Genomic DNA, 14,228 nt, shown 5'->3' with positions numbered 1-14,228 from the left:
CAAAATATCTCATGTGCGCCATTAATATATACACCTGCTATGTAACCATAAAAATTAAAAAAAATTAATGAAGCATAAACAAGCTGTAAAACAACTTTAAGTAGCCTAATATCCAGAGAATAGTAGTTCCAGAGAAAGAAAAACAAGAGATAGGGAGAAATGTTGAAAAAAGTAATGGCTGAAATTTTCTGATAGACTACAAACTCATGGATCCAAGAAGTTCAGCAAACCACAGGCACAGAAACATGCAGAAATCTATATTATAAATCATAATAAAATTGGTTAAAACAAGTGACAAGGGAAAAATCTTTAAAGCAGTCAGAGGACACATAATGTAGAGAGTAACAGTAAGAATAACAGCAGGAACAAAGCAAGCCTGAGGTATTAGACCAATACTTTTTAAATACTGAAAAAAACCTCACAAAAATCTGTTAACCTCAAATTCTATATGCAACAATTTTTTTTCCACACAGAATGAAGGCAGAAAAAGAGTCACATTTTCAGACATACAAAAGTTGAACCAACAGTTCTGCACTAGTATATAGATGATAAATACTTATCATCAGAAAATATATAAGGAAAACAGTAACAGGTTGAAACCTGGATATATCCAAAAAAAAAAAAAAAAAAAGGGGGGGGGTCACTGGAAATGGTAAATACATGAGTAAATACGACATATGTTCATTCTTATTTTTAAAATTTTCTTAAACATAATTGAGTTTTTAAAGTTAAAAAAGTTACAATTATGTGCACTGGAGAAGTAAAATGTGTGACAAACCACAAAGGCAATACATGGTGAAATAATAATTTAACAAAGTAATGTGATAGTTTAAATATTACCAGTTTATAGAATCTTTGCCCCCAAAGACACCTAGTGCCCAGCTCCACTCTGTTCCTCTTTTAGTCATGTACTCTAAGATTTGAATTCTAAGTTCATTCCAGGTGATACATAGTCTGTTTTCATTTACCTTATCATGATTGAATAATCAAACAGAAGAGAAACATTGTTTTTAGATTTCAGCTATTGACACAAAACTCCATGTACATATTCCAAAATTAGTAGAGCTGCTTTATGGTAGATTTGAGTTAGTCTATTATTTCTTAATTAATTTGATCTCTTTTCTTAGGTTCTTTCTAACCATATTTGCTGAAAATAATATTTATCTTCAATATTTTATTACTATAATTTTATTTTATATCTGAATAGTTTTGAAAGATTCCTAAGGTACCTAACAAATTTGTCCATATTGACATTTATCTTTATTAAATTTGTTAAGGAATTCATACAGTTTGACAGTGAACTTAATCTGTTTCCTTACTGCAATATATTTTATAGTGCATATTTAATACACTGTCTTCAGGATTGTACACTTAAAAATTTGATTAAGATTGATGTATAAGAATTGCATTGAAATATGTGTAGGATAGGGCATTTTATCTGAATACAAAATAAACATGTATTTTAGAGATTTGAGTTTGTGCATTAAAATATTACGTCTTTTTAAATAATCCAATAGTTCAAAATTGGTGGCCTTTAAAATAATAGCATGCACCAAAACTATATTTAGAAGACAATCAGATTAAAAATTAAGCATATTAAGACTTCTGCAAAGGTGTATCATTGTACACAATATTTTAATGATTATCAAAATGATAAATGTGTATCATAAATGATACACATTGTCAAATTCTATTTATGAAGTCCTACATTAAAAAATTCAACCTATAGAAGTTTAACTTAACTTACACTAAAACATATAATAAAAAAGAAAAGCTTTTTAAAAAAATTTCAGTATATATGCCAAAGCGAGCACAAGAAAACATTTTCAAAAAAAGATTATTCTAGTAAAAGGATTACAAAAAAAATTGGTAACTTGAGATGCTCTTCTGGAACTTATGCTGCTAGATTAAATGTGCAAGCTCCAACTTAACAAATGTTTAAAATATTTGAGTTTTTAAAACAGTGCCAAAACAAACCACATCTTTTCTAGAGATGACATATTTAGCTAAGCACAAGCAAAATAAATCTTTCAACTATTCCATGTATTTGTTTAAAGCCTCAGAAACCACGGGCATTTCCAATAAAACATGAACAAAACACCAAAATCACTGGTGCCTAACAGTTGACTTATAAATCATTTTTTGAAAAGGTAAATGCATCTGTGTGCATATATGTATATGTAAAATATGAATAGAGAGTTTAGTTGTAAATACTACTTACCAATAACACAATAAAATAAGTAAAAAATCTGTATAAAAAAGACAAAAATGTATGACATGGCTATTTCATCATACAATGCTTTATTAATCACAACTATTTGAAAATAGAAACTTTAAAAATAATTGTGATCTTTAAGAATAGTACATATAAAATGCTTTTCTATGAAGCTATATCTAACATTAAAGGTATAAATCTTTAATATTCTAGCTTTTTAATAAAATAATTATATAAATAAATGACCTGATAAGATGATTTAGTTTATTTGAATAAGGAAACATACAAAGGATCAACTTTATCAATGAAAAAAGTAAGCAAAATATTTTACTCCATAAAGTATTTAAAATACATTAATAAATTTCTAATTTATTCATAAAGTTTTAAATTCTTGTTTATTAATAATAACTTTGCTTTAACTGCTTATACCTTGCTTATAACCAATAACTTTGCTTATAGCTGGTTTTTAGCTCTAATAATTGCTCTAGGAGATAGAGAGAGCCTTGAAATTTAGACCACCATGCTATAAATAAAACTAAGCTGATAGGTTTTAGCATCAGGACAAATTAAAAATAGTACAAAGAGACTCATATTATGTTTTATTAGGAATGAATTGTCTTAATATTTCTAATTACTGAAGGCTGAGGCAAAGCATGCTGCCGCTGTAATACCATAGAAAGGTGGTAAAAATGTGATGCTGTTTACATATGCAGTTCACATTATTGTACTTTATTGAAAGAAATGTGTACAATCTTTTGATTGTTAGAGAATTTGTATGTAGGTACATGAAAGAAATGGTACCGTAACAACAGAAATTGAAAGAGTTAAAATCTTTACTTTGAATTTTTTTTTTCTTACAGAGAGGTTTAGAGACTCATCGTTGCATGGAGTATGGTTGTAAGATCTTAGTTCTAAGTCCTAGACAGTGCTTGGCAAATTCTAAGGCTTACTGAGTCTGTCCCCTCATTGGTAGAATGAACGTAATAATAATTATAATGACAGTAATACTAAAATTATCATTGCCATCATTATTATATGGGTTATGTATAAAATTTGTTATTATTATTATATGGTTGTTGATAGGATCAAATGAAAAAGAAAAGCAGATGTAAAAGGACTTTGTAAATCATCAAGTGCTACCAATGTTTCCTGTGAATTACTTATTTTTACAAGAAGAAGTGAATTCTCCTGTTACTAAGAAATTAGACTTGATGATGTGTAAAGCAAACTCAAAGCAACATTCCTCAGCAGTGTGGAATACTTCTAAAGTTGCATTATTGTTGAATATATAGAGAACCTATCTTCAGTAAGCGAGGCTATTCTTCCATACAGAAAAAATGTATCAAGACCATATGACATAGTGTTGATGGACATTTTTAAGTGTATGAAATTAATTAAGATAATATTTGGCTGTAATACTTTGCATTTGAAATTTTGTAGACAACTCATTGAAATTTTGTGAATAACTCATTTTCAAGAGGATATTTTTGGGAGATTACCTATACTGAAGAATAGTGGATGTTAGAATTATTTTGTGAATTTAACTTTATAATATCATAGTCTACAAAAGTTCTGCATATTAATTATCGGAATTGGTTATTCTAATTTGATCATTTAAGTGTAGAAAGATTTGTGTGGAAATTGTGAAATGTCTTTATACTATATTTTGTGTCTTCTAAAGCCTCAGACAAAATAACTCAAGAAAAGTTCGTCTGTTTTCAGGATTAAACTACAAATTCAAGTTTACTTGTAATTTATTTTAAGAGGTATCAAGAATGGACCATTTTGTGACAAAAATGGTTTTTCTTTACTTACCTGAACCTCCCAGATGACTTTGAAGATGCCATTTCTTCACATAGGGAGCTGTTACAACTTTCAAATACAGCCCAGAGACAAGACTGCCTGTATGACCAAATCATTACCTATTTCTGTATTATAGAGTCCCTGGTCTATAAGAGGATATAATTCTTTTATGACTATAGAGAAAAATAAATTAGTTTATTTTAAACCCCCATTGTCCCTTATTTTCTAATTCTCATAGTTAAAAAATTACTTTAATGGATACAGATTTAATAAGGAAGAAATAGAGTTTGTTAGCATTATGATTCTTTCGTTATCTATGACAAAGTAGCTTACATTTTTTCTGTGAAGTAAAAAAAATTCAAATGTATAATCTACTATGATGTATGAAACAATGGTGCAATAATTGTCCTGGATGTACTTATCCTGTAAATAGGCAATGGTAGCTAATTTAGCTCAATCTTAAAGATAAATTAAAAATATATAGACTTAGAAAAAATTTTCCTTGCCTACAAAATTTTCACTAATTAAATCTCTACTTGTCTACTTCATCCTGTTCCAGGCATAGTCATTTCCTCTTGGGCTTTCATCTGTTTCAATCTAAAAAAATAAAAATACTTTGCCTATAGTCTATTACATAAAAATCTCAGTTCTATTCATAACTTCATATGAATAGAAGTGACTGCTATGTTGTAACTATTTTATTTCTTAAATAAAAAGCAGGTAAGCTTAACCAAATGGCAAGTTTACTTTTTTCTAAGTTCTTATATTTCTACATTATAATTTTTTTTGTATATTTTTTATTGGATTCCCCTCCTCCACAACAAAAATAAAATGGTAATTTAAAAAAAGATAAACAGTCAGAATACTTAACAGGTTTGGTGGTCTCTTTTAAGATGGAGGCATGCTAATTTTCGGGCAAAAATGACAGAGACTTGGCAATTATTATAGCTTAAGTAGAGTTTAGATAATTATTCAGACCCAACATTAAAAAATACTGACAATGTGAATTTATAAGTATATATTAACAATCTCCCCTTTTTATTGAAAACAGTTGGCATTATTTGTAGTGAAACAAAAAATCATGCCTTAATGAATGTAATTTTAATGTATCCCTCTCTTATTAAAACAAATTATACATTTAATTCATGGGATCTATATTTAATATTTTAATACTAATAAAGATTACATACATGCATTGAAGGAAGACTACACACTCATGTTTAAGCCTCTCTCATCATTTAAGAAATATACCCTATATTGAAAAATGCATGTATTTGAAGTTTTGACCTAACACAGTGGATTAAAGCTTAGACAATATTTACTTTGCTCTACTTTGATTCAGAAAGGGCCATATGTAAAGATAAGATCCTAACCAACTTTAACATGTTTCTATAATGATCTCTCTGTAAAAAGATTTATATTAAAGATATTGAGATATAAAATAGTTACAAAATAAGCTGTAACCTTATAGCTACCTATTGGTAAAAGTCTATAGTTAATATATTTGGATAAATAACTCAAGTCAGCAGCAAAGTGGTTAAACATTTGTGATTTGATTTTATCTCAGCTTGGAATGTGGTTGGAGTGTCCCACTTCTAACAACTGTTTGCTAAGTTAAGGCTTTAGTGTTTACACAGTGTTGAATGAAGCAGCCTGGTCACCAGATGTGATCGCTTCCCCAGACTGTCGTTTTATTCAGTCAGATCACTGTCCTCATGGTCCCGGTTCCAACCTTCTTCCTCAGCACATCCACCAGCCTTTCCAGCCTAAGTTGGGGTTGGGGTGGGGGTGAGAAGGGGGAAAAAAGTGCAGTTATTGTTAAAAATATCTTGGCTGATAAAGGACAGTATTTGCCTGTGACCAAGCAGTCCTCACAGTCATGTTAAGAAACAAAGTATTACTGTGAGAGACACTGGTACAGACTGCCAAGTATTTCAGGTTAAAAAAAAACAGCAATGACACAAACTTTAACCCAGATTCTTGAATCATGTCAGCATCAGAAGCCACACAAAGTTTGTATGATACCCATTTCGATACATTTACCTATTTGCATTAAGGTTGTGAATGAATAATTTACTATGCAATGACAGGATTGTATATTAAATGTAGAATAAACTGATTTTTAACTAAGAAAAGCACATATTTCAAAACAGAAATATCAGCAATCTTTCACCTGTTAGTTAGATAAGTGATTCACTGGTTGGTGTACTATATAACTTCTATGTACTAAATTCCCTTCTTTTTCACAGAATTGGCTGATAAAAATAAAGCTAGAAATTATGTGGCTAGGTGGGAAAAATTTCAAGTTACAGTAGCTTGGAAATAATTTAATCATAAACAATGATGTGATACTAATAAAACCAGACTTTTTGTTCTAATTAAAAAACAAGTTTCTATCATCTCTGAATATCATAAATACACTAGAAATTACCTACATAGACTTTTTAGTCAAATAAAATGATTTTTTTAGTTGATTAAAAACTTGTTAATTAAATTGAAAAGAGAGTCAAAAGTTCAGAAGTCCATTCTGCAGTGTTCTTAGACTACTCTATGAGCAGGAGGTCATATTCATGTGGATCAGTGAGAGTTTTGCTTGACAAAGGATGATAGAATCAGACCATTAATTGGTTTTCTTCTTTTATTTTCTTTACTGGAGACATAAAACCTCAACCAAAAATCTTGCTTCATGTTATACATACAGAAATCTTCCTTATAAGTAAATATCATGCCTAGCAGTTTTCATATACACAATCTTCCTCTCTCAAAGACTGGTAAGCGGCACAGTCTAGCCTGCTTCACAGTTTGCCTCATTTATATGGATCCATGCATGAGGGTCCTTTGCAAATAAATACACCACAGAGCTAGACATTAAAGGAATGAGGGCATTCTTAGTGTCATACATTCTGGTTTAGATGACTTGGAAGTTTCGGTAAGGAATGGACAAATCAACTGCATATAACGCTGAAAACTAGCTGAAGTTTATTGGATAATTTTGCATCTATCAAGAATTCTGTTGACAAAAAACAGGAAAATGAAACAAAATAATTCAGTGCATCAAAAAACTTTGCTTTAAGAAACACAGTAATGATCTTAGAGTAAAATGGCAAATCTTGCCTGAGTTTATTACTGCAAACTTTTCTAAAATGCAAACTATACATAAATGGTATATATCCACTAAAACAGTCAAGTGGTGCAAGTACCTGAACAAGAAGAGTCATTAGAAAACTCACTGTATTCTTTGATTAGTCTGTAATACTTGGACCTTCCCTAGTGTTTAAAAACTAGTGCCACCTTACACACTCTGAATATTATGACTCACAGGACTACATGAATCCTTTAAGGCAAAGTTTAATTAACTTGAATTGTGGATGAGCATAAAGAAAAATGTTAGTATGAATTATAGAACTACACTATGAAATTTTAAGTTTATTGTTAAAATCTAATAGTAACTTGAAATACCATTAAATAGTTTCCAGTAGAAATCATTTTAAGACATTAGTAGCATTTCTTTGCATATATTGTTAAAAGCCAGAAAATATCACTTGCAAGTTGACTAAATGTATCCTTTCTTCATAATATAATTTATATTACTAACTAATAAGAAAAACCTTCTTCATAACATAAACATAAGCTCTATTTTGTTTAATTATTATTATTGTTACTACAAATCCAGAATCAGTGGGATCCCAAATTACTGAGATGAATCTGTGTTGTGCTCCTTCTGGCTTTTCCTTTACAGACAGGCTCATTTTTGTTTCCTTTTTTACATTAGGATATCTTTCCATTTAGAACTCATATCTTGTTAAGGTAAAAGATTAGGAGGAAATACTTAAACATCATATTTTGCAATGTCTTCATTATATTTCAACAATTACCAGATCAAATACTTTCTCAATTTATCCAGGTTGAATGATTTATGAAAATTTGATCTCAGAAATGAGAAAAATGTAAATTACTTAGTTTTGTGAAAGCTTACTGACTCCTGTAATACAATGAAGCACCTATTCCTTCCTGTAAGAAATGGAATACACCTGCCAAACATGGGCTGTGCCAACAGGAAGGTAGACATCTGCGTCTGCTGAAGCACCTTTCAGGATTTGCCTGCAGGCTATTCTTACTGTCCAAATCAATAATGTCCTGAAAACATTATGTAGCATACTAAAATACACTCCAGCTGCTTTAAATATTACTCAGTGATATCTTTCCAACAGCTTCATCAAACAGGAAAAGGGCTAGAGCTAGGATTAGGATTTCTCCAGTTTAAATATGAAGAAATTGAAGCACAGACAAGTAAATCCTTATACCAGGTTGTGAGGTAAAACAGTGATAAACCTGGTCCTGGTTTCCTTGTTTTCAGTTCAGAGCTATTTCCATTAGGGGTTGAGTTACTATAGACCTACAAATTTCACATTACAGGTTAATGGACTAGTTGTCTTAGCAGCATAATGAAAAATTTTTCCTCAAGTTATTCAGTTTAATTGGGGACATATTTACTGGTGTGTTTCATCTGGTATTTTAGTAGCAACACGTTATAATTAAGTTACAACCACAGAACATACATTCTTCTCATCTGTACAAAAAAACATATTCTAAGATCAACCATATGTTTGGTCATAAAGCAAGTCCTCATAAATTAAAAAAATGAAATCATGCCAAGCACACTCTCAACACAATGTATTAAAAATACAAATCATTCGTGTACACGTGTCCTTATAGTAGAACGATTTGTAATCCTTTGGATATATACCCAGTAATGGGACTGCTGGGTCAAATGGAATTTCTATTTCTATGTCCTTGAGGAATCGCCACACTGTCTTCCACAATGGTTGAACTAATTTACACTCCCACCAACAGTGTAAAAGTGTTCCTACTTCTCCACATCCTCTCCAGCATCTGCTGTCTCCAGATTTTTTAATGTTCGCCATTCTTACCGGCGTGAGATGGTATCTCAATGTAGTTTTGATTTGCATTTCTCTTATGACCAGTGATGATGAGCATTTTTTCATATGTTTGTTGGCCTCACGTATGTCTTCTTTTGTAAAGTGTCTGTTCATATCCTTTGCCCACTTTTGAATGGGCTTGTTAGTTTTTTTCTTGTAAATCTGCTTTAGTTCTTTGTAAATTTTGGATATCAGCCCTTTGTCAGATGGGTAAACTGCAAAAATTTTTTCCCAATCTGTTGGTTGCCGATTCACTCTAATGATTGTTTCTTTTGCTGTGCAGAAGCTGTGGAGTTTGATTAGGTCCCATTTGTCTATTTTGGCTTTTGTTGTCAATGCTTTTGGTGTTTTGGTCATGAAGTCTTTGCCTACACCTACGTCCTGAATGGTTTTGCCTAGATTTTCTTCTAGGGTTTTTATGGTGTTAGGTCTTACAAATCGTTCTACTATAAGGACACGTGTACACGAATGTTCATTGCAGCACTGTTTACAATAGCAAGGACCTGGAACCAACCCACATGCCCATCGACGATAAACTGGATAGGGAAAATGTGGCACATATACACCATGGAATATTATGCAGCCATCAAAAACGATGAGTTTGGGTCCTTTGTGGGGACATGGATGAACCTGGAAACCATCATTCTCAGCAAACTGACAGAGGAGCAGAAGATCAAACACCACATGTTCTCACTCATAGGCGGGTGTTGAACGATGAGAGCACATGGACAAAGGGAGGGGAGCACTACACACTGGGGTCAGTTGGGGGGAAATAGGGGAGGGACGGTGGGGGGTGGGGGCTGGGGGGGGATAGCAGGGAGAGAAATGCCAGATGTAGGTGATGGGGAGGAAGGCAGCAAATCACACTGCCATGTGTGTTCCTATGCAACAATTTTGCATGTTCTTCACATGTACCCCAAAACCTAAAATACAATAAAATAAATAAATGGGAAAAAAAATACAAATCAATACCAAGAAGATCTCTCAAACTACACAAATACATGGAAATTAAACACCTTCCTCCTAAATAACTCCTGGGTAAACATCAAAATCGAGGCAGAATCAAAGCATTCTTTGAAAGTAATGAAAATAGGTACACAAACTACTAAAATCTCTGGGATGCAGCTAAAGCAGTTTTAAAAGGAAAGTTTATAGTGCTAAACGCCTTCATCAAGTAGTTGTAGGATCTCAAATTAACAATCTAACCACATCTAAAGAAAATAAAAGAATAAGCCAATTCAAAGCTAGCAGAAGAGAATAGATACGTAAAATTAGAGGAGAACTAAATGAGATTGAGATGCAGAAATCCATACAAAAGATTGATGAAACCAAGTTGGTTTTTCAGAAAAATAAACAAGACTGATAGACTGCTAGCTAGATTTACAAAAGGAAGAGAGAAGATCTAAATAAATACAACCAGAAATGACAAAGATGACATTAAAACTGATCCCACAGAAATATAAAAAATCATCAGAGAATACTATCAACAACTCTAGGCACACAAATGAGAAAATCTATAGGAATAGAGAAATCAGATAAATCAGTGATAAAAGATCTACTAACAGCAATACCAACAAAAACAGCACCGGACTGGATAGATGCACAGCTGAATTCTATGAGACATATAAAGAAGAACTGGTATCAATCCTACTGGAAACTATTCCAAACAATTGAGGAGGAGTAGCTCCTCCCTAACCCATTCTATGAAGCCAGCATTAGCCTTATATGAAAATCTGGTAGAGACACACGAAAAAAGAAAACTGCAGGCCAATATTCCTGATGAAGATGTAAAAAATTCTTTACAGAATATTAGCAATCTGAATCCAGTAGCACATCAAAAGGTCAATACACCATGACCAAATAAGCTTTGTTCTTGGGGTGCAAGGCTAGTTCAACATAGGCAAAGCAATAAATGTGATTTGCCGCATAAACAGAATTAAAGGCAAACACCATGTGATCATCTCAGTAGATGCCACAAAAGCTTACAATCAAATCCAACATCCCTTTACAGTAAAAACCCTCAACAGACTGGACATCAAAAGAATTGTAACTCAAAATAATAATAGCCATCTATGACAAACACACAGCCAACATCATACTGAATGGGCATAAGCTGGAATTATTCCTGTTGAGAACTGGAAAAAGACAAGGATTCCCTCTTTCATCACTCCTTTTCAATGTAGTATTGGAAGTCCTAGAGGGAGCAATCAGGCAAGATAAAGAAAAAAAAGGCATCCAAATAGGGAAAGAAGATTTCAACCTGTCTTCACCAATAATATGATGCTATACGTTGAAAACCCTAATGACTCTGAGAAAAGGACCCTAGAACTGATAAACGACTTACTTAAAGTGTCAGCATACAAAATCAATGCACAACAATCAGTAGAATTACATCTTATTAATAACATCCAGGCTGAGAGTCAAATCAAGAACACAATCTCTTTTACATTAGTCATACAAAAAATGATTGTTTATTTTGCTTTGCAGAAGCTCTGGAGTTTAATTAGATTCCATTTGTTTATTTTGGCTTTTGTTGCCATTGCTTTTTGTGTTTTAGTCATGAAGTCCTTCCCTGTGCCTCCATCCTGAATGGTGTTGCCTAGGTTTTCTTCTAGGGTTTTTATGGTGTTAGTACTTATGTTTAAATCTTTAATCTATCTGGAGTTAATTTTTGTATAAGCTATAAGGAAGGGGTCCAGTTTCAGCTTCCTGCATATGGCTAGGCAGTTTTCCCAACACAATTTATTAAACTCTAAAGGCTGATACAGGAGGATCACTCGAGCCCAGTGGTTTGAGGCCTACCTAGGCAACATAGTGACACCCTATCTCTTAAAAAAAAAAAATAAATAAAATAAAGAAAACTGGAACTAAGTGAAATAAGCCAATTAAGCAAACTGGTAAATAACTTATTGTTAACCTACTTGATGGAAAACTATGTATCCCAGTATAGTACGTGCAAGAGATGTAATTACATAGAACATATAAAAATAATGTTAATTGAAAAAATAGGATTTCCATCTAAAAATAGATGTACATATTTTTGAAGTTTATTTAGAAATTGTATTATAGCAAATAATAGATTTTAACTATTTCCTAACTGTGTACAGTGGCATGATTTTAATTTCTTCCTTTTTAATTTCAACTTTTAGATACAAGGGATACCTGTGCAGATTTGTTACTTGGATATATTGCATAACGCTGAGGTTTGGGGTACAAATCCTATCATCTAGGTAGTAAGCATAGTACCTAGTAGGTAGTTTTTACATTCACAGCCCCATCTTTCCCTTTCACTCCCTATAGTTTGCAATGTCTGCTGTTTATGTCCGTGAATGCACAGTGTTTAGCAAAGGACGTGATTTTATTCTTTTTTAGCAGTGTATTATTCCATAATATATATGTACCACATTTTCTTTATCCAATCCACTACTGACGGGAACCTAGGTTGAATTCATGCCTTTGCTATTGTGAATAGCACAGCAATTCACAGATGAGAGCATGTGTCTTTTTGGCAGAATGATTCATTTTCCTTTGAAAATAAATCCTGGTAATGGGATTGCTGGATTGAATGATAGTTCTATTTTAAGTTTCTCAAGAAATCTCCAAACAGCTTTCAGAGGGACTAAACAAATTTACATTCCTATCAACAGTGTATAAGTGTTCCCTTTTCTCTACAGACTTGCCAGCATCTGTTGTTTTTCAATAATAGCCATTCTCACTGCTGTGAGATGATTCTCAAGGTGGCTTTGATTTGCAGTTCTCTGATGATTAGCGATGATGAACTGTTTTAAAATTTTTGTTGGCCACTTGTATGCCTTCTTTTGAGAAGTGTCTGTTCATGTCTTTTGCCCATTTTGTAATGAGGTTATTTGTTTTTTGCTTGTTGCTTTAAGTTCCTCATAGATTCTGGCTGTTAGACTTTTGACAGATACATAGTTTGCGAATATTTTCTTTAATTCTATAGGTTATCTGTCTACTCTGTTGAAAATTTCTTTTGCTGTGCAGAAGCTCTTTAGTTTAATTAGGTCCTGCTTATCTTTTTTTACTTTGTTGCAATTGCTTTTGGGGATTTGGCCAAAAATTCTTTGCCAGAGCATGTGTCCAGAATGATATTTTGTAGGTTTTCTTTTAGGATTGTTATGGTTTGAAGTCTTACATTTAAGTCTTTAATCACTCTTTGATTTAATCTTTGTGCAAATTGAAAGATAAGGATCTAGTTTCATTCTTCTGCATATGGCTAGCCAGTTATCCTAGCACTGTTGATTGAATAGAGAGCCCTTTCCCCATTGCTTGTTTTTGTCGGCCTTGTCGAGGTCAACAAAAAAAGATGGCTGTAGGTGTGCAGCTTTTGTGAGTTTTCTATTCTGTTCTATTGGCCTGTGTGTCTATTTTTGTACCAGAACCATGCTGTTTTTTTACTGCAGCCTTATAGTATAGTTTGAAGTCAGGTAGTATGAGTCGTCTGCTTTTTTCTTTTTGTTTATGATTACTTTGGCTATTGGGCCCTTTTTTGGTTCCATATGAATTTTAAAATAATTTTTTCTTTTTTTTTCTAATTCCATGAAGAATGATGTTGGTAGTTTGCTAGGAATAGCAAATTTGCAAATCACTTTGGGCAGTATGGCGATTTTAACAATATGGATTCTTCCAATTCTTGAGCATGAGGTGTTTTTCAATTTATTTGTGTAGTCTTTTTTTTTTCTTTCCTTCCTTCCTTCCTTTCCTTCCTTCCTTCCCTCCTTCCTTCCTTCCTTCCCTTTTCTTTCTCTTCTCTTTTCTTTTCTTTTCTTTTCAACAGAGTCTTGCTCTGTCACCCAGGCTGGAATACAGTGGCTCCATCTTGGCTCACTGCAACCTTTGCCTCCTGGGTTCAAGCAAGTCTCCTGCCTCAACCTCCTAAGTAGATGGGATTACAGGCTTGCACCACCTTGCCTGCCTAATATTTGTAGTTTTAGTAGGGATGGGGTTTCACCATGTTAGCCAGGCTGGTCAGGAACTTCTGACCTCAAGTGATCCACCCACCTCAGCCTCCCACTCCCAAAGTGCTGGGATTACAGGCATGAACCACTGCATCCAGCCTTTTTATTTATTTATTTATTTATTTTGGAGACAGTGTCTCACTGTGTTGCTCAGCTTGGAGTGCAGTGATATAATCATGGCTCACAACAGCCTTGACCTCCTAGGCTCAAGTGATCCTCCTGGCTCAGCCTTCCAAGTAGCTGGGACTACAGACATGCACCACTATGCCCAATGAATTTATTGTTTTTTTTTTT

The 14,228-nt window shown here is 33.0% G+C and overlaps 1 protein-coding gene across 6 annotated transcripts in view; it reads right to left on the bottom strand.

The window, feature by feature from the left end:
- The window catches only part of MIPOL1 (mirror-image polydactyly 1), a 373,668-nt gene that overhangs the window by 24,067 nt on the left and 335,373 nt on the right, over nucleotides 1-14,228 (bottom strand). For 4 of the 6 annotated variants that reach the window (XM_017530845.2, XM_017530850.2, XM_017530849.2 and 1 more), the window contains one exon: nucleotides 2,467-5,784. The exons of the other annotated variants lie outside the window; for them this stretch is intronic. In XM_017530845.2, coding sequence (XP_017386334.1) covers nucleotides 5,718-5,784 — 67 coding nt within the window. In that variant the 3' untranslated portion in view covers nucleotides 2,467-5,717. Of the gene's footprint in view, nucleotides 1-2,466; nucleotides 5,785-14,228 lie in introns of those variants that run through there. 6 annotated transcript variants of the gene reach the window in all.

The sequence above is a fragment of the Cebus imitator genome, unplaced genomic scaffold (assembly GCF_001604975.1).
Source record: "Cebus imitator isolate Cc_AM_T3 unplaced genomic scaffold, Cebus_imitator-1.0 Scaffold69, whole genome shotgun sequence".
In the NCBI taxonomy this organism is placed as follows: domain Eukaryota; kingdom Metazoa; phylum Chordata; class Mammalia; order Primates; family Cebidae; genus Cebus; species Cebus imitator.
Note: the sequence above shows the minus strand (reverse complement) of the source record. Positions and strands in the feature narration are given on the sequence as shown.